At 40.2% G+C, this 27,233-nt stretch overlaps 1 protein-coding gene across 1 annotated transcript in view; it reads right to left on the reverse strand.

Annotated features, from left to right (window-relative positions):
• Window positions 1–19,047, reverse strand: part of LOC118782242 (tumor necrosis factor receptor superfamily member 16-like) — a 34,925-nt gene extending 15,878 nt beyond the window's left edge. The window contains exons 1-3 of the mRNA XM_036535550.1: window positions 18,885–19,047; window positions 12,364–12,505; window positions 1,231–1,593 (exon numbers count right to left, since the gene is read on the reverse strand). Of these exons, the coding sequence (XP_036391443.1) occupies window positions 1,231–1,593; window positions 12,364–12,505; window positions 18,885–18,920 (541 nt within the window). The 5' untranslated portion in view covers window positions 18,921–19,047. The remainder of the gene's footprint in view (window positions 1–1,230; window positions 1,594–12,363; window positions 12,506–18,884) is intronic.
• Between the last annotated feature and the right edge of the window lie 8,186 nt (window positions 19,048–27,233).

The following is a 27,233-nucleotide window of genomic DNA, read 5'->3' on the forward strand; positions in this document are numbered from 1 at the left end:
TTTTTTTTTACTATTTTCATAAAAAAACATCCCCAGTATACAACACTGTTTTATAACAAAATCTATCTTGGAAATTCATTTCAGGTCAAGGAGTGGTTGATCCCATAGGGCTCTGTGCACATTAGCCCAGCTGTGAAACCCATCACACCCTGATTATCCCCTCACCCCTCCCAAAACCTTCCCCTCAGTCCCCTTTGGACCAATCAACTTGCCACTGATGGTCTCTCATCGGCCACCAGCACTGAATGCTGGTAGGGGGGTGTGGAACACCACAGGAATTTTTTAATTTTATGACCTGTGTAATGATTACACCACCCTCAAGTTAACAAAGGAGTCTGGCTCAAAGTGAAAACAGCAGTAGTATCCAGCCTCTTTCCACCGGGCCACCACAAGCCAGCCCTGGAGGCTGTGATGTTCTGAGTGCACTTCTGATCTGAGGCTATTGTGCAGAGTGCATATGCACTGTACGCACACACAAACGAACACTCAGACACTTGCGCTTAATGACGAGGACAAACCATGCTCTGTCATGTGGATTAATGACGATATGCAAAAATCTGTGCATTCTTCTCTCCACAAAGCTCATCCAAGCCCTCTAAGAACTCCCCACCCCTGCGGGCCCAAAGGCTGGATGCACTGATGGGCTATGAGAAAAGACAAAAGACTCTTTTAGTTCTTGACCCCCTTTCTTCTTTCGCCCACGAGGATGCCCATCTGGCCAATACTGTTCAATAGACTCGCTTTCTTATTAGTTTACAATGGGGCCTATCTAATCTGGGCACAGAGGAAAGAGATCACCACTGACTTCACAGTGTGGAATGTCACTTTTCTGACCCTGCATGGTGCTGATAATGACGCACACCCAGATCCACTCTAGATTAGATTAAGTGGAAGTTATTGAGGGAGCTGGTTACTGCGGTGAACTCCATTGTGTACCATTTGACACAGAGCAGACCCACAACCAATCCAGTTGCTGTGTAAAGTAAGAGCTGTTATTCTGGCATTAGGGCTCTTCCCTGGATGGCTCTTGGACCAAAGTGTTCAACATTTCTGCAAAACCATAATTAAAGCAGACTGATATGTTAAACATGTGGCCGTTGTCTTTCATTATAAGTCCCCCATTTTAAAAATCAGGGACACCACAGGAACAGTACTTTTACAGCGCATGACCTCGTAGTTTGACCCCTACTGATGACCTCATCCAATGTGTTTATGTGCCCCTGCACTTACCTTGGCAGACAGTGTCACTGGTGGGAGTGCATGACTCCACCTCCAGCTCCACCCCTTCTTCACAGGTGGTGCATGGCAGGCAGGGGTCTAGTGCATTGTCTTGGTCAGAGTAGTTGTTATCTGTGCACTCTTCACACACGGTGTCCTGGTCCTGTCCACAGCCAGCCAGCACGCCCATGCCCTCAGGGCATGTGGTGCATGGCTCGCAGCTCCCTGAGAGCTTGCTCATGAAGTAGCCATAGTCGCAGATGCAGATAGCGTCATTGGAGTCCGTGCAGGGAGTCAGCATGCGCATCAGGCCGGTACACCGCGTGCAGGGCTGGCAGGGCTCTGTGTGGCTGTAGTTCTCTGAGAAGGTCTCACCTGCAGGGGTGCGGGGGTGGGGGAGAGAGAACAGGTACAGTCAGTGGTGTCCTCATTCTTGCACACCACTGGTTTTTACATTGGAGGTTCTGCCTGAATTGTCAAAAAGTTTTCCGGTCAAAGGAGAGGTTTGAGTCAGAGGGTTGGATGTGATGAATAAAACAAATTGTAAACCTAAGTTATTCTCTGGGAAGGAGATCTAAGCGCTACAAAATAAGCTATCAATATTGCATGTTTTTATGGAATTAGGTTCGGATATAATAGGAAACACACTAAATTATGCAGAAGGATGATTTCTGCGAGCAGCTGTTGTGTGTGTGTACGTGTGCATGTGTGTGTGTGTGTGTGTGTGTGTGTGTGTCTTTGTGTGTGTGTGTGTGTGTGTGTGTGTGTGTGTGTCGGGGATGGGGGCTGAGGATACCAGAGTAGACGGTAGTACTATCTCATGGTAAAGATTTTCCTTTGGTGTTGAGTCATGGCTGAACAGAAGTGAAATTGTGAGTGAAAGTGAAATTCCCTCATCTTATTTATGTTTCCTTTTCCTTTTATCTAACAGCTTTGTTATCATTCAAGAGCACCATAGAACACAGGTTAAGGAGAAAGACTCCTCATAATTTATGTTTAAATTATGTTATTTGAATTATGTCTAAGGATTTATTCTGTGATCTATATCACCAGTCATATTTGTCACCATCCCTTTTGTATTTTCTACAATGATTTAAGTATGAAGACATGAACCCATGAAAAGCTAAGATGAATTTCCACAGCATTTTAGATTTTAGTAAATGGAGGATTGTCAAAGTTTTTACACTGTCTCCCCTCTCCAATTACCTGTACAGCGATTAGTGTGAGCAGGCATGCAAAGAGTTTTAAATCTCCTCGCAAGTCAGACTGTTACATTTTGAATGCCCTTTGACCTACAGCAGAGGGAACAAGCAGAAAAACAGGAATGCAGCTGCCAGTTTCTCAGAAGATGGCTCCAGTGTTTTGTCTCATAAATCTTGTAGTCACATGGGTTATGGCCTTCAAGACAGGTTCCTTTGATCAGTAATCAGACCTGGAGGTATGGAATGGGTGTATGTGTGTGTTTATGTGTGTGTGTTTCAGGGGGTGATAGTGTTGAGAACCGGAACAAATCCTACTGCTGTGAACAGCCATGCTGTACAGCCCCCTGGCCTACTGAGGGCTTTCACCAGTAACCAGCAATGAGAACCAGGATGGATACAAGAAATAAATGGATATAGTAGGACACTATCAAGCAGGGGTTCCTTAACGGCCAGTGCTCCCTTCAATAGGTATGGATCCATGTCAATGCTGCCATGTTTTCTCCTTTGTTGGCGGGATAAATTTAAATTCGAAGACTTTATGCACATGGAGGCTATGTCCTGGTCGGGGGTGAAGCAACGGGACTGTTATAAAAATGAATACTCGGACTTATTTTTATCAACGGCCTTTTGTTTTCACCGCTGGTTTTAGTCTGCCCCAACAGACCAGAGCCTCTGGACCAGAGCTCATTTTTATACCCTTCCAATGATCCCTCTGCTCTGTTTGCAGGACTGCACTGCCCCAGCTCGCCTGCACACGTTCCCTGTCAGGTGCTACAGAGACATGTCTCAGCATGGCCACGTGCGCTGGGCATTCTGGCCCACACGCACGGAGACTCAGGGAGATAGTTCACTGGGACATTGTGGAACTGGGAAATAATTAATATAGCTCTCTCTCGCTCGTCCCATGGCACAGCCCACATTATCTGCCTAATGGGACCAGCAAGATGGTAGGGACCTGTTTGGGGATGGGAGTGGTATGGGTTTTGGTGGGGGCAAGTGTATTTGCTGCAGTGGAAATATGTCCACTCAGCCTTTCCACCCTGCCCCCCCCCCCCTCCAGAACCAAGCCCCCAGCATTTCTCTCAAGCCCATTACCATAATACCATTCCATCAATAATGCATGTCAATACATTAATAAAGTCCACCCATGGCCATGGATGCTCTTTTTCTGATCAGCACATTATAGCAGAGTGCTTTGGAGATAAGGCCCATTGTTTTGTTCTGGCTTTGTGAAAGGACCACCTGAGTGAGTGGGCAGGATGTGACTCAGTATCCTAGGGTGTCTACTACTTTACCGAATGTTGCCATGTTCTTGAGATGACATTACGGTTTGCCTTGCTCTGACTGGATTTAGCTTTGTCTTATCCTGATAGCTGTTTCCTGATCTATCAATTACTGTTACCTGATTTACTCACTGCTATGGGATAAAGTGTGTTTGTGTGTTTCCGCTTGCTACATCTCATTAATTGTCTCATTAATTTGTACATATTTTCTCAAAAATATTTTAAAGTATACACAAAAGGCATTTTGCATTGTGAATGCAGTTGTGCCGAAGCTGTAAAAAAGATAAATAGGATGCTTGGATACATAGCAAAAATGATTAATTGTTAGGTTAAGTTAACATAATGTTAGTTTTGGTTATATTAATGGACACAATGCCTTTATCAGACTTCTTTTATAATAGAGTGCTATGTCCAGTTATGGGCACCACAATATAAGAAGAAAATATAAATATAAATATAAAGTATAGAGTAGGGCAACAAGATTGGAGATATCATATATGTTATATAAAGACACCGAGGACATTGAATCATTTTAGTCTGGACAAAACGACAGTCATAGGAGATTTGATTGAAGCTTTTAAATTTTTAAAAGGGATAAATGAAACTGACTGCAAATGTTATTTTATGACGAATTCCGCCAGCAGAAAAAGGGGACATATGCAGAGGATGTTTAAAGGTAAATTTCGTATTGATACTGGGAAGTATTTTTCGGTCAGAGGGTCATAAATGCATGTAATAGCTGGGCAGGGTTTATGTTGGAGGTGGGGACCCTTAGAGTATTGAAGACCAGACTTGACAACGTCCTAAATATACTCAAAACTATAGACAGAATAATGAACCTAGCTGGGCTAAATGGCCTGTTTTTGTCATTAAAACTTCTTATTTTCTTATCTGCTTCATTCCCCTTTGCTGCTACAGTTGGCTTATCTCTCCATTCCATTAACTTTTCAAAATGCCTTAATTAATTTTCCATCAGTTTCCAAGTCACCCATGCTTTCCTGCTGGATGGAGCCTGTCTCACTGGGGTTTTTTTTTTGGATGTCATTCTTTTGCTACACGTCTACCCAGGAGCTCCTGGCTGCTGAGTTATTGATTCAACCAAAATCAGTGCCTGTGTGTTTGTAATGCAGCTGGACCCAGCCCTGCTGGCACTCTGACACAGCAGTTCTGGATTCAGTTTAAAATGTGCTTTGGATCAGATGGAATCTGACCCACTAGGGGCTGGATGAGACATGTGGAAGCTTTTCTTACTCAGGGCCCTCTGCTGAAAAAGTGCAAGCACAGCTTGTAACATGGATGGAATATTTTGCGCGTGTTGTTCAAAGACCAGTCAGCACAGACAAATTGCACATGTTGGTTTTCTGCCTGCCTCTACATTCAGCCAGTGGTATAAGCTTCAGCACCTTCAGTGTGCAAGACAGGGAAGGGTAGTTCTCTCCATATTTTAGCCTAGTTTTGTTCACTCTGTATGTAAACTCACACAACTTGCCTATACTAGATTTGGTTTCATAATAGAATCTCAAGACCTTTGAAAATCTCTGTTGTCTTTTTTTTTTTTTTTTTTTACTCATTCCTTCTTTGTGCAATGCCTGAGTGCTCCTGTGAGGCTCACAAATTTAGATCATCTGCCAAGGAAATTATTATAATTATTATTAACCACAAGAGTGTTCTGGTGGTAATTATATGAGCCCTTGATAATGTTTCCTCAGTGGTTCAGTTTAATGCAAGGTCAGGTGATTGGCTTCCGCTGCAGTCACCACAGACCCAGAGGATTAGTCTGTGTGTGTCTGTATCTGAACTCCTGATCTCTCTCTTCCAGTTCTGCCCTGAGGGCTTTTTGATTTGTCTTTATGGAGGCACCATTTTAAATCTTTTCATTGACATTGAAAATACTGGATAAAGATGGTAAATATTTGAGACAAAATATTTTAAATATTTTTATAAAAATCCTGGAGAGAAAGAGCTGGTTACAGGGTTTGCAATGAGAGTTTGCAATGGAGATTGTTTTTTAAAAAAAAGTCAATTCCATTGACTGTGTCACTTGAAATCTGTTATAGTTTTGTCAGGAAATTTAGATGTCCTTAACTCAGATGTATATAAAACAAATCAAAACTAAACTGTACTTACAACTTATATTTTAGATTCTTCAAAATAGCTAGAAAATAAGTTTTGAAATAAAATTTTGGTAAAAAAAAAAGTTGTACATAGGTATCAACTTCACTATTTATATTTGTCTAAGAAAAAGATTTCAAGCATTTAAGCATAATTTTTGACTGGTAATTTATCTACAGACGGGTAATAAATTAAAGGAAAAACCAACATAAAGTGTCTTAGTACTCTGGGAGACCATGAACCGCCAGAACAGCTTCAATGCACCTTGGCATAGATTCTACAAGTCTCTGGAACTCTACTGGAGGGATGGAACACCATTCTTCCAAAAGATATTCCCTCATTTGGTGTTTTGATGATGGTGGTAGAGAGCGCTGTCTAACACGTCGGTCCAAAATCTCCCATAGGTGTTCAATTGGGTTGAGATCTGGTGACTGCGAAGGCCATAGCATATGATTCAGATCATTTTCATACTCTTCTTGCTGACACAGTCTGATCACGTCCTGCATTGACATTCTCAGTCAAGAGTTGCTCTTCTGTTTTTCCTTACATATGGCTCTAATGCATTAGCATCACGGTCATCGAATGTGAGCTGTCGACCACAATTTCTGACCCTATTTACTGATGTCTTTCTCATAGATCTAAATGCAGATGTCACTTTAGTCACTGTTCCTATTGAAACACTAGCCAATTGAGCAGTCTTTGTGACTGAAGCTCCTGCCATCCATGTCCCAACAATGAACCCTCTTTCAAAGTCACTTAGATCTTTTCCTCTTGCCATCTTGATCCAAAATTGAGACCAACTGGGCCTGCTGAGCATTTTTGTACATGCCACAGAGCATGATTGGACGTTAACTGCTTAATTGTACCATGCAGTACACCTGTGTGGAAGCATCTGCATTCGTTATGTTTCTCCACTCATTTATTCGGGGTTTTCCTTTAATTTGTCACCCGCCTGTATGTATATGTATGTATGTGTGTATGTATGTATGTTAGTATCTTTATCCAGAAGCTACACTCTCAGAATGAGTAACATTGACCACATTACACCACATGGAGGTTACAATGAACTGAAAAACTGAAGAAGAACCAATACCATCTACTCCTGGATCAATGGCCCCAAACAGTCTGATATAGTTCCCATTCAAGATATCTATGCACCTAAAGTGTGACAGGAAATGTTTGTGCATGTAGTGTGATAGAAAATTATGTCTGGAATGTTGTAGTTAAGCTTGCAAAAAGCCATACACACTACCTTTAAACACTGACTCTGTATCAGTATCCCTTTCGATTGGGCAAAGGCACAAAGTTCGTGGAGCAAAGGAGTTTGAAAGGTAAGGTGTTTGGGCGAGCTGCAACAGAGGAAGCACAGCGTCATGACTCTCAGACCCAACTGCCCCATTCTATGAATCATTCTCCTGTATGATGTACATTCAGAAAAACAAATGAAAACAAGATATGTTTTTCACGAACAGATATTGGTCCCCTTGTAAACATTATAAGCTCTAAACCAAATTTTGACTGTGTGTGTGACTGTGTATAACTGAATGTTTTGTCTTGCAGCCTTGACAAGTATAGCTGGAGAGCTATGACACAAAGCATTTGAACGCTGACATTTTTACAGCAGAATGAAAAATTAAGGGAAATGATGAACTTGTGGCCAGTGACAGTCTTAACATCTGAAGCCACCTGCAGCATTGGTTCCTCTCTCAGTATCAGTCTGAAGTTCCCTGGTTCATGTTAAAGCTGCTCTGGTACAGTGACAGCCCTGGAGGCTCAGCATAGCCAGATAGACCAAGTGCAGCTGTGGGATTTGCAGTGGTGGATGTCTGGCGGGGGACCAGGCTCTTCACCACAATCATCCAGACATGGGGATGGAAGCAGACTAAGAGGCGCGGCACCACTGTGAGTCCCACCTCCCCGATGTCTTCATAAATCAAATAATTCTCTGACTGTGTCTAAATTAGAATACTGACATCCCCCTTTTGGCTAAAAATGGGGATGTCTGGTTATCTCCTATCATCGGTTTGTTATCTGTTCACGTGTAATTCTATTTTATTTTCACTTAGCTCGTAAATGTCCCCGCATCCCCTCTCTACTAGCCCAGAGAATCCAGAGGGAGGTTAACACAACATTCCCAAAAATGGGGGAGGTCAGCTGGTTATGTGAATGTGTGTAAAACCGGGAACCACATTCATTTCGCAACAGCCCCAGAAGCTTTTCTGAATCCCATCGACACTTGAGACGGACCATTTCAATCAAGGATCAGCAGGATCCTGCCCATCAGCTGGGGACTGAGCTGGAATTTAGAATGGATAAATCATTGGGCCAGAACCCCCAACCCTTGCTGCCTCTTATGACACAGTACTTCCAGATCATTATCTCTTCTACTACGTGATGTGAGGGCTCCAGTATGCAAATAGGTTTGCTGTGACTATGTTTGGAGTTCACTGTAAATCTAGCCAAATGGCCAAAATCCAAAGTAATCACTTCTTGTAGTACACGTGTAGAAAATGTCTAATGTGGATATACCACCAACTCAATGCAGGGACACAGGGATGGACAAAATGATGTCAGGTTTTTAGATTATGACATTGTTTAGCTTAAAGCTGAATTGATTTTGTCTCTAGAAATCTGCTCACATTAATCATTTTATGGATCACTATGGAAGTATTTCCAGTGTTATTTGGTGTGATAGCATTTGTAGATAACTTTGTCATTTATATACTCAGTATTGCTGGGTGAAATATTTCATTCTGCCAATGTTGTGGTATTACTAGAGAATTATTTTTATTATTTTTTATGATGTTTGTAATGTGGCAGACAATAATGTCTACAATGTCAATAATATATCAACAATAATGTCAATAATATGTCAACTTGAAAAATGACCTAAAAATAATTTTACATAACATTTTATACAACATTAATATAAGTATATGAACATTTAGGTCTGCTGTATGTAAAAGTTATGCTTGTGCCACAATGGCTAAGGTCTTATTAATGGAGCTGTTTTAGGAATACACCAAGGTGTTAACAGTAAAGATATAAATTGTGTTGTCATAACATGTGAATTGTCAAAAATGTCAACTGAAAAATCACTAAGACAGTTCTATCAAAGCATCTTTCTTATGACCTATGATATGATATTATATATGATGTTGTGACAATAGTAACATAAGATGACCTGTTGTGACAGGTAACATCAGGAAGTAGCAATTTGGAATGACGAGCTAACTGGCAAAAGCTTTTATGACATGGTGACATTACATTTTCCTATTTCAGCTTTTATGACAGATTCGTAACTGATACCACCAATATTTTGTCAACATACATGAGCTGGCATGACATGCTATGACTTGTTTTTTGTCTTGTGACATTATTATGTAGGCACTATGACATACCATTTCAGAAAAGTGTTACCTAAATAAATAAATTAAATCTTAATCCTAGAGTAAATATTTGTACCTAGGTGTCAAAATTAAACATTGAACAAAATCTCAAATGTGACATTGAAAAATAAATATTTATTTACATGTTATATGTTGTGTTGGTTCAAGATGTAGGTCAAAAAAATTGTAATTGTGACCTATTGTGGTTTTGTATTACTGCAACACATTTCTCTGTAGGGCCAGATTTCCAAAGGTACAATGCAAATCCTATCTGTCTGAATGTCTGTCTGTCTTTTTGTATGACCATGTATTGTGACCAAAAGGAAACATCAATTAGTACTTTTTAAATACGTTTAAACTGTCCCAAAATTATGAGGACTGTGCTTAAATTTGACTTTAGTAAATTCAACACAATATTCACTGAATCAGCATGGACATGAAGAACTGGATTTGTATGAAGAGAAAATGCACATGTAGAAACTTTCCACTGTGAAAGAACTCTTAATTTCAAATTTCATCCATTACAGCTAGCCATTACTACCAGCAGTGTTCATGCAATCCTTTAGTGTTCCTGGTTGTCAGTGTATATGGTAAAATTACCAGTAATCATATCCCAGAATTCCTCTCACTACATTTATATGCATTTTGCAATCATATACTCTCTGCCATTATCCAACAAATCTATGCATGGCAAGTCTCACATAAACTCTACAGGGAATAAAAGCAATGCTATTGGCTATGACAGTCTGTAAGTGTTCGACAGACGTTGTTTTGGCAGACATCCAAGAGGCAGCAGCCAATCCCATTATAGAGAAAACTAAGCAACATCTTTGGCATTGTGCATAACTGCTTTTGGACATTCTCAGGTTTCCCATTCACCCTGCAGTGAGCCCACTCTAGTAATGGGCTTATTTCAAATCAAAAATAGCCCCACTGGCTCACAGAGAGACAAAGCTCGAATACTCAAAGGCATGGCTTCAGCACTGATAGAAAGTCCCTGGCCATAGCATCCACGAGCCTTAAGAATTCAGCTTGCATGCAGTTATTCCAAAGGTGGCTGATCTTACCTGTTGAAATCTACCACATTATTTGTCCTTGCTCAAGGCTCTTGAGCATATATGTCAACTGACAACCGTCATTTTCATTGTGTTTTCATTTCAGTCTCTGTGGCCTTCTATTCTAACTGTGTGAGCGTAGTCTTTCATGGTTGTGAAAGGACCCTGCTCCCTCTCGATTAGCACTGTGACAAGATTGATAGGGGAGCGGTTTCTATCAGCAGCCTTTTATGTGTGTGAATCACTCAAGTGCTTAGGCTTCTGAAGTGCTTCAGTCTGCATTTTACTTTCACTGTACAAAGGAACGCCCAACTCTTGGAATTTTTTGGACTCTCAAATGCACTCATCTCAGTGAATTCTCTCACTAAATCTCCTGAACAGACAGGCCCATTTAAAACATGATCCCACACTAAACCTTGTAATAAACTGGAAATGTTTTAATATGTTTATGGTATGATGAGCACTTGAACTGGATTGACTTGATAATAGGTTTATGATATGAAAAGTACTGATATAGTATGCCTCAACACATGATATAATGCCTGTCTCTGGTAACTTTGATTGGTCTTTTGTTCTCAAATTATATGGCACATATAAACAGAGACTGCCAGTCCACTCCAAGAGGAAGTGGAGAAATTGCTTCAGTGTAGGAGGTGGTTTACAATTTAGTTGCAAATTGATGAGACCCATTTATTGTCTTTCTTTCTTTTAGCTTTCATCATGATTTTGTCTAGCTGACCACATTGGTGGTTATTAAGCTCACTGTATCCTTAGTAGCCACTTAAGTAACAATAATTTCATAATTATTATTACACCCCTTTGATTCCTTTTTTCTTATTCAGATGTATTTATTTATTTATTTATTTAATATGACAATTGTTCACTGTACTTGTCCATTGTAAGTACCTTACTGCTATCTTGGCAAGAACTAGTTTTTTATTTCAGTGGGATCATTCCTGGTAAAATAAAGATTAAAAAAGACATAAATACATTTTAAAAATTCCTCACACTGACAAGAAACTGTGAGCATAAAAGGAGACCCCAAGATGAAACATTTTGTCAGAGATTCATCTGATGTTTTCATAACATTTTTCTCACTGGGAATCTGGGTTGACCTCACAACTTATGTCCTCTTTTGGTATTAGTACTAATTAGATTGATATTATCTTTTGGCTGAACCGAAACACTTGGGTTTACATTCAAGCATCAGAATAAAGTAAAATTCCCATCCCATTTAAAAGCAGACTTTGTAAAAGCACTGTAGGTGTTCTGCAATTACAAGCAATTAGCTGCAATTAGCTGGTGTTTATTTGTTGTTATTATGATTAGATGTTGAAAGGGTGACTGGGCTGACCGTGTGTGTGTGTGTGTGTGTGCGTGTGTGTATGTATGTGTGTGTGTGTGTGTGTGTGTGTGTGCGTGCGTGCCTGTGTATGTATCCATTTATGCACATGTGACAGCAGCAGAGAGCAGAGAGATAGTAATTCTAACTTTGAATACCTGCTGTAAATAACACATGAATAATTGTTCTTACATCTGAAAATGCCTGGAAGAAAATGTTATACTTATTTGAAGGAAAGCATCTTGGTAGACATAATATTAAAATTCATGGAGTTTGTTTTTTGATGTATCTGATAACATGCAAAAAATTCAATCCTTAGATTGAGTGAAGTCAAAACAATCAATGACCCCAGTAACCTTACCTGGTACCAATCAGACACAAAACCACTTGGAGGAGTCACCAGGTTTCATCACACTTTTTTGACACCCACTAACCAAGTATTAGTGAGGCATGTGGATATTCTCATTAATTTGAAGGTTCTGCATTTATTGAACACTAAGGAAGCAGACTTGACTTCACTTTTAGCTTTTTTGTTTGCTCTGAAGCTGCTGATGAATTCATCACATTTTCATTTGCGTCTGATGATGTAACCATCACTTGCCTTTGCAAAGCAATGGAGTTAGATGTACTGCAGTCTTTGGGCGAGCACTAGGTACTTCAAACTACCTTATGGTACATGTAATCAGTGATCATAAAGTCCTTTTCCTTAATGTATGGGTGTAGCGAATTGAGAGGATGGAAGGGGTATTAGCTAGTACTCACTATCCAGACATTGGGCACACACGGTCTGGGTGGCACCACACTTCTTCACCACGCCCTCGCCAGGCTGGCACTGCAGGCAGCACTCTCCGCTCTTCGTGTACTGTCCCGATTTACAGACTTGTTTGGCTGCCTGCGCCCCCACCTGCCACAAACACAGAGAGAGGCATGAGAGCGCACAAAAACCGACAGCGCTTTCACACAAAGAAGGCAGATACAAGAACTACCACAGACTCACATCGGGACCTTTGTTACGAGACATGGGGGATGTATGTGAGAACACAGCCACACCTGTCTGTCTTGCTCCTGGCCCTCATGAGTCCAGGCCCTCCCACTACCCCAGTAGAGGAGAGCTGGATGATGCTCTATCCTGTGCGGCGAGACCGACAACAGGAACAGCCCCATCATGATGCTTCTCATTCGGGGTCTGATATGGCGCCGTGTTAGGTGTGTTTGTAAACTGAGCCATACCATCACATTTCAGATCATTCAGTGCTTTGCTATAACTGGGTTCTTGGCAGTTGCTATTTTCATTTTGTAAGGAATCACATTTTCTGTTCCTGTTTTTGACTTTTGGTTTCCTACCTGACTGCTCTGGATTGACATCAGACCCCTACGGAGAGAACTAGGTTTTCTCCATCTACGCTGTCCCACCCAGCACTGCCCCCTCTCTTCTTAAATCACAACTTTGCATGATTTAGCTCACAGGGGTTCACAGGAGTCTGCCATCGCTTGCAGGTAAAGGTTTCCCAATACTCCTAAGACAGGTGGAACAGTGATGGCAACAAGCCTTGCTAGGTTTGACTCCGCTCCCTGGAATGCAGCTTCTAGAAGGGCGACTCTGCCTCTGAGACAGCGATTGTCCCCCCAGGGCCCCTTGAGTCAGCAGGCAGGTAAAGTCTGGCAGCACCTCTGTTCTGCTCCCCTACTGCTAATTAACATGCCCGGCATTCCCCTCGCATTGCCCCTGGTGCAGGTAACCTCCCCTTCAACATGCACTTCCTAGGTCTACAGAGTTCCACTCCATGTTTGTGCATCCCTAGAATGTGCCCATGAGGACTTGGGGGGGGGGGGGGGGGGCACTCAAATTTGATGAATGGCGGTTTGCCGATTTCAAGTATTTTTGGCTGTTTTGTGGTTCTGCCGCAGTGGGAATTGCTCATAGTTGGTCAGCTTGTAGACTAAATGTGAGGCTGCACTTCAAAGGGAATAGCTGCTCATTTGCAGTATGTTTGCTTCTACTGGAATTCTGTTGAGGAATACTTTGGACAACACAGCTGTCATGTACATGCCTATCCTTGTGTTCAATGTACTTATATAGTTAACATACTCACCTAGGTACTTTTTATTTGACAAAACTTAACACAGCAGAGAGCACTTTGACTGTAAAGTAACATAGTTTGTACTTTGCATGATGCTTAATCATATATTAATTATATAGAGCTCAACAAACAAGAAACAAAACAGGGTGAAATGACTTAAATACCTGACTCAGAGCTAGTGGATAAATTCCTGTACCCTTTGCATTATTCTTGGCATATCCAAGCACTTAAAAGCCCATTCATAAATGCAAGCAGTACATACAAAACAATGTCTATATATAAATATACATATACAGTAACTGGTAAGTATAGCAGTTATGAAAGGAAACCTTGCCACCCAGATCCCCAGCAGAACAAGACCAATTTGTTTCACCACTGTGGGCTCCCAGTCATTGTTGACTGATGACACGGCCAGGATTTAACTCAGGTTAGGGAACACTGCCTGCACTCCAAACAAGCACCTTGCCAATTGAGCTGCTGAGACTTTTATGGGTGTTTGGCATGGTGAAAAATATGAATACACGCACATTGTTATGAAAAGTTTAATAACAAAAGATTAACAAAAGTAAACCTACATTTTCACCAACCAGGTCTTTGTCAGTTCTGACGTACAAAGACCTGATAGCTTGAAATTTTTCTTCATTAAAAATATTTTGGAGCAGTGATTGTTGACCGTAAAAAAAAAATCCAGTCTGTCCTCCAATATATTTATCAAGCACCCTTACCCCTACAGTGCACTACTTGCCAATGCCATGTTCTGTGGTGACAGTCAATATCTGTACATGGCCTTGTAAATACAGGAAGACAGCAGGTTCTGCTGTGAGACAAAAAACTCTCATCCCCAGGTGCAATTCTGCTCTCTCTGCTGAAAGTCCAACTGCAAGGGAAAATTACTACATTCACAAAGTCTCTCCCTCCATCCAATTCAATTCAGCGGCATGACATGGCATGTTTTCACAAAGCATATGCCAACATCATGGGCAGAAGCAAATATGCTGAAGGAATACGTAAGAAATAAATAAAGAAAACTGCTGAGAGAAAGCCTGCTGTAATGTATAAAAATCTTATAAAATAAAATTTAAAAATCATATAAAATGCTCAGATAAAATATAAAAGTTTTGCCCATGAATACATTCAAAAATACTATGAGGAAAACATTGTCAAAGTACTTCCTAAGCACTGAAATCAGGATTCATAAATGTAAAACAAAGAATATACAAGTATAAACTGTTTTTTTTTTTCTCTCTGTGCTTTTAATCTTTGGATGTTTCTTAGCCTCAGGTATGGGTGTAACATCCACACAGCACTTGAGGTTTCATGTGGACAAATTAGTAAGAAAGGGAAACTAAGACTATTTTCACCCTTTGCTACTTTTTTTTACCAAGCCAGTCAGCCCTGCAGTAAAGCCAAGAGTGAAGTTTGATCACAAGGTAGTGAAGACAGCATGTGGCTTTATCCTGAGCCTTAAGCCCCTGGCCCCCAAAGATCTGATCTCTGATTACCACCGATATGTAGACTTTCTGAGTTACTGTTGGAGTGGGCTTCACTTGGCTACATTTGACTCCCTGCCCTTGGCTTGTCGTCACTAGTTAGGCCTTTCAGAAATCATCCCTCTGAACATTTTAAACACTACTTTTTTCTGTGTTTAGCAGCGTGTCACAAGAGGAGTCTGTCTCCGCTGCACACTCCTTTCACTCCCTCCCTGTGTGTGAGTGTGTAAGGGTGCTTCCTTCACCTTGGGGTAAGGGATTTTAACACATTCCACTAATTAACTGTGAGAATAAGAACAAGCCTTCAAAATCTGAATGACCAACAACAGCCTTTCAGTGTGCACCCTGTATATAGTTGTATTGCATATAGATTGTATTGTGCATGTATTACATACTGATGATTGTAGACAGTAAGAGGTTTGACCCTGGATGAGGATAGATTGGATGGATGAGAAAGTAGTTCTGTTCTACAGACGCCACAACAGCAGTGCCACAATGATAACTTTGATTGAAAGCCTGGTAAATGTCATGATGTGTCAGATATTGCACAGTCCTCCATCGCTTACAATACTTGTAAAATTATACAAACAAAATTCTAACAAGTACACATTAATAAAACCTACAATGAACCCAAATGAGTCAATACTAGACGGACTTATCTTACTTACAAACCGTTTGGACTTTTATTTTATTCATATCAGTTTCATTTTCAATGACATTAAAGGACTACAGATGCAAAGAATTGGACATTTCCAATTTGAAAAGTATATTATCTCATATGATCTCATAGTAGCATTCTCCAGATTAATTAATTAAATATGCAGTATTATCACTAAGAATTACATGTGAAATTGTGGGAAATGTAATCAAACATATTTTCTGCTTAAAGTCAAGACATCAGGTGTGCGTTTCAGTGACCTAGCCCTATAACACCTGAATGCTTAAACATAATATACATATATTTAAACTACATTATTAGTAACCGGCAAGGATGTGTAGTTCGATGTGTAATTGTGTTTCTAATAACTCAAAATGAGCTATCTCTGACATTAAATCAGTTTCTATGAATGAGTTTTTAATTCAAGGGTGGTCATTTTCTATGCAGGAAAGGATATAGAGTTAACAATTATGATCAAATATGAATTAATAGAGTGAACTGAAGACAATGCAGAGATCTCTATCCTGTTAACACTAATTAAACAAGGTAACCTTTCATGAAATTTAAAGCCACAGTAGAAAGAACAGAGGTCTGAATCAAAGGTTTTATTGTTACTACTTTAAAGCCCCTGACCAGCCTTACAAAGCCTCTGATCAGCACTTGTATAGACATACATTTCACTTTATGATCAGTGATAAAAATTTTATGAATGTACTTCCAACTCATAAGTATTTCTTTTGCCATATCCAGAAAAACACGGTGAACTAAAGGGAACTGAGTTCAATAGGTAACATTTGGTAGATGTAAAGGGCGTAAAGTCTGCAGCTTATATCAGAGGGCTCCAAATGCTCCAACGATGGATTTCATCTCCCATCAGATCTGGTGCAAAACATTTTAAAACGTTTGCCTGTTGAACAAACTTTTGTAGTCACATCAAATATCTGCATAGATACAGGCACATAATAACTCCCTCTATCTTACAAACATACCTTCTAAACTCTGCATCCAGTCCGATGTGTTCCATTCAGTACTCTCAATACCAATCAATGCACTTGCATAGGTATCTCATTGCTCCCTCATATCCTTCATGGTTTTTATGTTTTTGTGTCTGCAAAACATTATTATGTATGACTGTAGTCAGGTAGCCTAATCCCACACAAAGCTGTCTGTTTTACAGAGAAATTGGTAATGTTAATAAAATTTATTATGACACCGTTACCCAAATTACAAAATGACTCACTCATATTCAGCTCAACCGGGGTGTGACATAAAATGAAATAACTTGCTGCGTGAGATTACCCATCTATCACGGTCAATTACACAGCTATGCCCAACTTCAGCACATCACCAGAAACGCCCACTTTACACCGGCGCAGTAATTATAGCTGTTCTAAATCTTTGCAAAATTAATGTTTGACGTACTCAAGAAAAGAGTATATTTTGCTACAAAGCGTAGTAAGACTTAGACAATTTCGGCCACTGATAGCGCAATTTTAATACAAATGAGATAAAAAGCCACCCCTACATTCTCTAGTTCTCTGATAATGCGGTGCAAGTTAAACAGTTCGCCTCGCCCCTTCCGTTTACCCATCAAAGACCAAGACACTTCATTTACACCTGACCTCGATTTCATTGTTTACAGCTCGCGCAAAGCCATAGGATTCTATGTAATGACACCCTTCCATATTTAACTTCTAACTGTAAACGGTTTTGATCTGAGCACTAAATACATGTTTTGCCACGCATTCAAACCCGATCAGTCTAATAATGCGTGAATTTAACTATTGGTTGTTGAAAGAAGGGGAACGAAAAATGGGTAGTGTAGCGGTAATTTTCATGTAAATCGTAATCATCCCTTTTCACTACTGTCCCATAGGCCTAAGGCGTTTCGATGTTTTGTCACTGTATTCGTGGTGCGGGTGCTGCTTTCATCCTCGAACTCAGTTTGCGTATTAGTTCTTATGATACGGTCCGGGTTTAGGCTTTTGTCCACCTTTTATGTTAAGAATGCCACAAAACATTAAAGCCAAATGTTCTGGAAAAAAGACATATGGATTTGCGGCGACCAGTGTCGATATAATGTCTCAAGGATCCCACCACGTTTTGTATAGTACGGGGTGACAGTTCACGCCCAAGCACCTAGTTGGAGAGTAAGGTTAAACCACGCTGCCCGGCTTTGAGAATCAAGTGAAAGGGACTCTGGAGTCAGATCTTTCTTGCTGGTGTGTTGGCGGTTTGTAAGCTGGTTGGGATAACCAAGATATAAATAATTGCCGTTCATAAATAGTGGAATTATATGCAAAGTGCGTCTTGAGTTTTGATACGCCCAGTCAGTGCCAACCTGCAAACGCAAACGGCCACTTACATCGCTGACTACCTGGTGCAGAGATACCCAACCAGTCAGAAAGTTTCTCTAGCGCTCATCGTTTTATCACCGAACAAAGCAGTACTCATGACGCCGGCTGCTATATGGCTTTCCATTGCTTTTCCTTTGCCTCTATAAAAGTGTTAGAAAGATATGGCAACAACTGAGCAAATGTGAAGAAATATATAACGTATGTTATTATTATTATTATTATTGTTATTGTTATTGCTATTATTATTATTATTATTATTATTACATTCATAAATACGTTCAAGTCTAAATTCTGCACTCCCAGCATTGCGCCCAAACTAAACGAGTGAGAGGATACAGTCACTGAAATCGTTTCACGTGTTGTTTCTGTAGGCACTTTCTTGTCAAACCTTTTCCTAGTGTTGCGAAATACTGTTTTGCAAGTTTCAACGGAAAGAGATCTAAAATGTGGGAACTAAATTCCAAGATCAACACTCAGATTGTACCGCACCAACACACTGCAACACGGAGCCAGAGACGGGCAACAGATACAGAAACTCCCATCATGGATCGAACTCTGCTTACCGGCCATTCCCTGCCCTGCCGCACATATGCACAACAAATCACTCCCCTCTGTAACTTATCGTGAACCATCTGTGAGCAGCCAACAAAAATATACTAATTAAGAAAAATTATGAAACGAAACGTGTTATACTCACCACTCCCAATAATACTATCAGCATCAAGGTACCCATGCCGCGTCCCTGACACTTTGACGATTTTGCACGTTTTGAAAAATAGCTGATGAATAAGAATAACAATTTATAAACGAATTATTCATATATTGGGATAAAAATGTGTTGTATGTATCGTTTAATTTATTCCAGGGTTTTAAAATAAAATAATATTAGTCGCTTTATCCTCGTGCGCTCCGTCTTCCCTTCCTGATTCGTCCCGGTGTTTTACCGAATCTTCAGCATCAAGAATTTAGTCCGTGTACTAGAGTCGCGGAGTTTGGGACTTCTCTGAAACGTCAGTGATCGTGGCAGGTTGTTGCTGTGCGCGTGTCTGTGCGTAGATGTACTGCTCAGAGTGCCGAGTCCACCATGCAGTGCAGAGCAGAGAGGCGCGCTGTGAGATTGAGTTTAGGCTTGCTTGAGTCCGTGTCTCATATAACAGCCAGACTGCTCTCATGCGCTTTGCGAAGAATACGAGTCACTCCCCTTTCGTGTCCCTGACACCCCAACCCGACTGGAGATTCTTGTTTTCTGCTCTCTCTCTCTCTCTCTCTCTCTCTCTCTCTCTCTCTCTCTCTCTTTCTCTCTCTCAGTCTCTCTCTCACACATACGTACACGCTTGTGCGCGCCTCAGCATCTCTTCGAAGAGTCAACGAAAAGATGATTTAGAGCACCACTCCTTTACCTGTTTCTTCTTTGTTACGTTTTTGATGACTATCTTCCTGAGTTATCGCTATTATTGCTGGTGATAATTTGTGACTTAAGTTTTCAGATGTACGCTAAAGAATGGGGTACAACTAAACAGTGCGAGTTGTTTATATTTTGATGGCAGTGATGGCTTGAGGAGGTACGCTACCTATGCCGGCAGCTAATAACTATCAAAACAATTTTAAATCTCAGCTGATCAGTCATCAGATTTTGATGACGTCTTATGTATTAAGTAACAGCTAAGTCTATGCATCTATGACGAACGCATGAAAATAGCATCGTGTGATTGAGACGCGCACTGCGCTTGACTACAGTCATGACCTCATCCTAAGTGGTCCAAGGACGTCTGCTGCACTCATCCTCAATTGTCATATATTGTTTTCCACAAGAGGGCGATTATGGATTCCAGTTCATTATCAATCTGTTCTTCAGCAGTTGCCCCGTGCTGGCGCGTTGTTTGCTTCTGTCATAGGCTGTGAAACCTTATGCTTGAATAAATTGCGCTGACTTTTTCACCTTGCGGGAGCTTTTTTTGTTCAGCCATTACCTATATTATTGCACACCATTTGATCTGACATAACAATCACAGGATCTATCTGTTACACATCAAAAATGAATTCATGCATTTGTCCATATGTTTATGGACATTTATTGTGCAGCGTTGATCTGCATATATTTTTCATGTCAGTTTAAGACATATTCAAATCTGAAGTATGTAGCAGACTGGATATGATAAATGGATATGATAAATCAAAAAATAAAAAGCCCTTCATTTGAGAATACCTTCACACTGTTTGTTTGGGGTATTGCTTCACTGTGATCTTACCTTTCCACATTGAGAAACTAGATCAGGTACATTACATTACATCATTTTGTAGGCGCTCTTACCCACAGCAACTTCCAAGTAAGTGTGTCACTGTACTAAGAGTAGATATCGTGAAGTATTACAGGATGTCAGTAAGATACTAAGTTAAGTGCTAAACTAGTGTAAAGCGGTTTTTTTGAAAATAGGGATAGGATAGATAGAGATAGATAGAGAGGAAGGTAGACTCGAGATAAAGCGTGAAAAGATGAGTTTTCAGCTTTATCTTGAAGGCACCCAGGAAGTCTGTTTTCCAAATCTCGGCAGGAAGCTCATTCCACCAGTGTGGAGCCAGTACTGAGAAGAGGCGGGTTTGAGGGATGCTGCCCTTATATTTTTGGACACAGAGGTGAACCATGGTAGCAGAATGCAGTATTCTTGCTGGCTTGTAGGCCTTGATCATGTCCTGTATGTATTGGGGGGCTGATCCATTAAGTCCTTTAAAGGTTAGTAGCAAGGTCTTAAACCTGATCTTCGCTGCAACCTGTAGCCAGTGGAGGGATTCAAAGAGAGGTGTCACATGGGTCTGCTTGGGGAGGCTGAACGTCAATCAGGCTGCTGCATTCTGAAGAGGCTGCAGCGGTCAGAGAGCATACACCAGGAGGCCAGCAAGCAGTGAGTTGCGGTAGTCCAGACGTGACTACTGTTTGTACATTAATAGTAGGTACATTACTATATATAAATAAGAATCATAGCATCCCCTTCTATTGAACATTCTGCTGCTGTGAGACAGGCGAAGTGCCATGTAAAACGTGACAACAATTAGTACAGTGGTCGTTGAAACATTGTTAAATTTTAGCTGTTACTATTGCTCACCCATTGCCTTCTTTAAGCTGATTGGTGTCAGTATTAATCATAAGGTCAGACTCTAAAAATTTTGTTCCTATTGAAAATATTAGTGGGGACTACAAGTCTACATTTGAGGGATGTAACTGTACTCCAGTGTTACAAAACTACAAAACCGAGGTAGTGAAAGTAATGAAATTCATGCATGGGAAATATACTGTATATGGAAATACATGGAATATAGTGGAAATGTGTAGGCATGCATCTGTTATTTTAGTAGATTTATACATCTTTGAATGTAGTTTTGTGCGTTGTATGTTGTATTTTTTCATTCTCCATTTTTTTATCTTTTCTGGTTATTTCAGCTTGGAGTAGACAGTAGAGAAACAGAAAACTTCAAGACAATGGTTCCAAATGACTGTTCCTTGTGGTGAAGACAGACCCCTGGATTCAGTGTAACATGGTGGCCTTATGGTCATGCAGTGAAACTGAGCTTGACATAAGTCACAGTAGTGTCACGCAAAAAGAAAGATGGAGGCATGAAGATAAAACTCAGGGACAGATGCACACCATGTGAGCTCAGATAAAGTGCAAGAATGTACTGAATTCCAGAAAGAATTTAATCAGTGCTCAGAAGTTTGAGTTTTTGGGGCGTTACATGTATCGACATGATGCATTACAAAGAGAGGTGTGGCAATGTGTAACATTAATCTTTTGATGAGAGAAGACAGTCAAAGTTATGTTGGTTTCTGGCCTGGTAGAAGCTATCCTTAGATGCCAGTTTGATTATATGTCATTATTGCATCACCCATGTCACTAACCACCTCACTGTCAACTAATCACCTGCAGCCTCTTGATCCCTTTGTTCCTAAGCATGCTGTATTCAAATTTTATGGCTGTGAAAATCACCCGAGACTATTCTTAACTTTATATTGAACAGGCAAACATAGCCCTTGTAGCATACAACAACTAAATGTTATGCTTTTGTACACTTTAATATGTTACAGTAGCACACAAAACACTTGTTTAAGATCACATGATTATGTCAAAAAACTTTGCCCTGAATTTTTATCAAATTGAGGTTTATTATGTTCTTTTGTGTTGGGACACATCAGTCAACAATTTCAAGTATATTAATGTGGAGGTTAATAATATGTGTGTTTCAATTTCGCTATATTACAGTTGATACTATTCTTGCACACAAAGAAAGTACCACAAATGCAGATTATAGATGCCTCGAAATGTTCTCACCTTGTTTTAGGACGGATACAGGAAAAACAACCTGACTAGTGCCTACTAGTGTTTTTCTCTCTTGTCAAGTGACAGAGTGCAAGTAATGCAGAGAGGCCCACCTAGCTTCAAGTGAAAGACACACATAAATTAAAATATTACATCAACATTAGCTATAACATTACATGCACTTCAAAGCCCATCTCATGTATTTGACTGATAAAATTTTTATCATCATATGAGTCTTAGTGAGACAGCATGTTACTAAGTCATAAGACATGCTACAGTGTATGTCATTAATGTATACAGCTATAACCTTACCACAACATCGTCTACTTTCCAATTAAAATCTCAAGCAGCATTTTGAAGACAGACCAGTAATCTCATCTAAACAATCTTCGAAATGAAATCTCTCTTATTCTAATGAGTGTGAAAGCATATGTTGGCCAGATACAGAACAAACAAGCACCCACAAAAACATTTGCTCCTGCCTGAATTGGTAAGATATGGCGAAAGCTAGGTGTTGCAATCACTTTCATAAGAAGAAATCGAATGTGACACTTTTGGTAACCTCTTTTTATGTTTTTCCGTCATTCTTGTGTATAATACTCTCTACACCTTTCCTTTTATTTGTATTAGCACAAAGAGAAAGCTACAAAAGAGAAGGTCTCACATACGGAGGTAAGAGCTGGTGGTCTCAGAGAAGAAATCTGAAAGCATTTTGTTTTCCGTTTAAATTAGACCCAGGTTTGTCAGCCTAAACTGTATCATTGTACCAGTGGAATGTAGGTTTGACTTTTATGAAAGAATAACATGTAATTATGTGGATTGGCAAAACAGTCCTGATAGGTATAGCATGGATTGGATGTTGTACACACTGTATTGCCAGTGTAAATAAATAATTACACATAATTACCTCTACTTAACTAGTTTTCTATACAAACTCCTCCCACCAGCCTACTGCCTTTCCTTAGATAGACTGCTCTAGAGAAACTTTTTTATGCAATTGCATGTCCTGCAGCTCGTCAACGTCACAGAGATTGGTAGCATGAGAGAACATGTGGGAGTCCATTAAAGAATGTCACAGAATGTAACTCTCCTGGAGCTAGAACAAGAGTGTGGTTTGTTTCCTGAGCTGGGACCTTTGAACTCAGCAAGCTAACTGCATCTCCTTGTGTTCCACACAGACAGAGAGAGCCGTGGTTTGAAAACCACAGCACACCTTCCTGAGATGCAATACCACCAACATTGATTGTCATGTAATTATTAATGTGACACAAAATGTAATTGTATATAATTGACCTTAGAACTTCAGCTCCTCACAGTCCCTAATGCCAGCCCTTCCTGTAACGACACGTAGTACAAGTTAACAACAAGTAATTACATGGCAGTTACATAGTATGTATTTATGTTACTTTTATGTGATCTAATAAGTATGTTTACAATCACACATGAAAGCATGAAAGTATGGGCTTCATGGATAAGCAAACATTAGTCAGTGTTAAACTATAACTCTTATAAACTTGAATATTTTAAATGACAGAGATAGCTTTTCATTATTTTCATCTTAATTAGAAAATACACATTATTGAAGCTACTGAGCTCCTGTTATTGAAGCTAGTCTATAACAGACACATAAGATACATACTGGTTTATTGTGTTGTTTTTTAATGATGAAAATGAAATTCCAATCTTTGCGGTTGAGCTGTATTTCAATCCATATTACATCAACTTTGCCTGATCGTAATTGATTTTCTGACGACCAAACAATAAATATATTACAATAATGGCGAATGGAGCAAACCACAGCGGATTATGGAATGCATTGCAGTTGATAAAGTATTTATGAACTTTTCCCCCTACTCAGCATTTATTGACTCTGTAATTAAGGGAAAGGAGCAAGACGATTGATCAATGATAGCTTGGGAGTGGGGGGGTGGAGGGCTGGACCAATCAGATCCTTTCATATATGACCACCCTCCTCTCTTACTACCTGCCTCCTGCACTATAGGCCCTGCCCCCCTCCTTTCCTTCCCCCTCCCAGAAACACTTCCTCAGAGAAAGGCCTCTGAAGGAATCAGCCATCATATCCTTTTTAGCAGGGGGCTCAGGTTTCACCAAGCGATGTGTATGTAAAACGTTCAAATGCTATCCCGTATTGATCTCTTGCCCAGTCAATGTGCCCACATCCTACATCCAGCAGCAGAACCTTTCTAATTAATGAGCTCTTATTAGAGGACCAAATATTCATTTCAGCTAGATTACCCAGAGGCACACCATCCGGGAAACCTTAGTACCTTTCTGCGCTCTTCATGTGGCGGCTTTGCCGGTTCAGGGTTCTGTGGTGTTCAGTTTCCCCTCTTCCGTGAGTCTGAATGCTTACATCTGCATAATAAGTCAAATGAAACAATATTTTGTTTTGCTTTTGATTAGTATGTTTTAATCACTTGCTAAATGATCAGTAACCATGGTACATTAGCTAGAAACAGCTGAGCTGTTTGGAGTTGATTCATCACTGATATGGATCATGGCCCTAGGAGCACCTGAAACTGGTAGGCAAACACAGTGTGACCCCAATCCCATGTGTGCCTTACACTGAACAACTGAGGAACAGCACGTCACCTGCAAATGGTTAGCTAAAACCCCACTTTTGAAGATGATATATGATTTCCTTACAAGAGGGGGAAAGCAGGCAATTGCCTCTCACAAATCTCTTTATTAAGGCCTGCGGACAACCTTTAAGTATGTGGATGGACTCCTGCCAAAGCTGTGAGAGGCCAGAATTTGAAAGGAAAGGTTTTTTTTGTCCCATTATATATTCTTTTAGCTGAATCGCTTGAATGATCATCTGAATCATTGGTAGTGATTGGTAGTTCAAAGACAAAAGCAAAGATAAAAATGCATTCTTGGGTTAACTGATTGTAGCACTTCATGTTCTAAACTGCAATCCAGCCCCCTAAAGATATCTCATGTAAACCAGGTTGGCTCACAGATATTTTTACTCTCTCTTTTTTGTTGTGCAGCTCTGTCATTTTGGTATGGGAGCACTGTACTGCGTGGCAGAGAAAGAGAGAGAGAGAGAGAGACAGGAGGGTCACCATCTCAAATCCTCACATTTACTCAGTGCCAGTCTTTAAACCTTTAGCTTTGACAGGGTCTGTGTCAATTGCAAGATAGACCCACTGAGGAGATGGTAATCCCAGAAGTCTCTCTCCTCCACTGCCGTTGTGGAACTGCCACTTTTCCACTGATGGACTGCTTTCTCTGCTGTGACAAGCACAGACTTCCAGTGAGCGAGTAACAGACCGAGAGCAGACTTCACACCAGGATTGGATTATCACTCCACCACAAAATCACGTACCTTCAGATGGTATTCATTGCCTCCCTGTTTCCTATTTCTGGGCAGGGTCTAGTAATTAATGGTAATTAGAGAAATCTTTCAGTTTCAACCCAAACGTTTTTATAGCATTCTGAAATGTTGTGGCATGAAATGTGAGAAGAGTGCATTATTTTGTTGTTGTTTTGTATTACTTAATTCCTCCTTTCATTCTTTCTCTTGTGTGTTTTTGATTTTTTTTTCTTGTTTTCCTTTAGTTTTGGTCTCTACAGTTGTCCTGATACAACTCCCAGCTGTGATTGTCTTTAGGGGGAAGTAACGTAGCAAGTGACCCTGCATTTTTTTCTGGCAGGTAATTATGCATAACGTCCTGGGCGGGACCAAAGACCATCACCTATAACTTAAACAATCCGTTGAAGTCTGCAAAAATCCAAACAACCTTATTGCCTCCGGATTCCCACATTCCTGGATGGAATAAACAGCTCTGGTAATCATTTTCTGGATTGAGGGACGCAGAACTAGCATTCATTGGAAGTAGGCCTGCTGTGGGGAGGAGAAGTAGCTGAGGCCGTGTGCCTGGCAGCCTCACAGTGTGAGATAGTTCCCCAGCCATGATTTCCCTGTAGTCATGTGAACTAGATTGTACATACAGTGATTAGGCACGCATTACTTTTGCACATTTTGTTTTGAAGACAGATCATGTAATACCTCAGAATCATAATATTTTCCTTAAAATATCAAATAATATCAAATTTTATTTGTCATAGCACATTTTTACCATGGAATTTGTCACAATTGCTGAACATATTGTGTTTTCAGAGGGAATCAAAAAACCAGAATACCTGGAGGCAGTGGAGAAAAACTGAGAAATTATTCCCTGACCAGAAAAAGGCAGTCCAGTGATTCATTCAACTCAGGAATATGAAATGTTAACAGCAGAATGGCATGAAATGATTTGTGCCTTTGTTATTATATACTTGACATAGGCCTCATGAGGTTGGATTGTTAATATGTCATAGCCAGTGAAATGTCCTGTTTAATTAGGCTACTCTTATTCTGAAAAATGTCTGAGTCATTTATGAACTCAAATAATTCTGTTAAAAATGTAATTTAATTAGGACATATACAGTAGTGTTTTTATGTTCAGATTATGTTTATGCAGCCATTACATTCACCAGTTAGAGGAAACTGAAATAGCTCCACAACAAATTCCCATCCGCCCCCCAAATGGTGTGCCCTCTGAGTGCATTTGTTATGTGTTAATTACCTTTGCACTAATGGCTTTAATGATTAATGTGCTGGATTCTGTTTTTTGTTGAGGTTAGGGAGTGGTGTCTCTGGTGTCTCATTATCTGTTCTTTGTTTCTCTCTCTGAACATTTGTTCCAGTTTCAGTTTACTAAAAGAAC

The sequence above is a fragment of the Megalops cyprinoides genome, chromosome 1 (assembly GCF_013368585.1).
Source record: "Megalops cyprinoides isolate fMegCyp1 chromosome 1, fMegCyp1.pri, whole genome shotgun sequence".
Lineage (NCBI taxonomy): Eukaryota > Metazoa > Chordata > Actinopteri > Elopiformes > Megalopidae > Megalops > Megalops cyprinoides.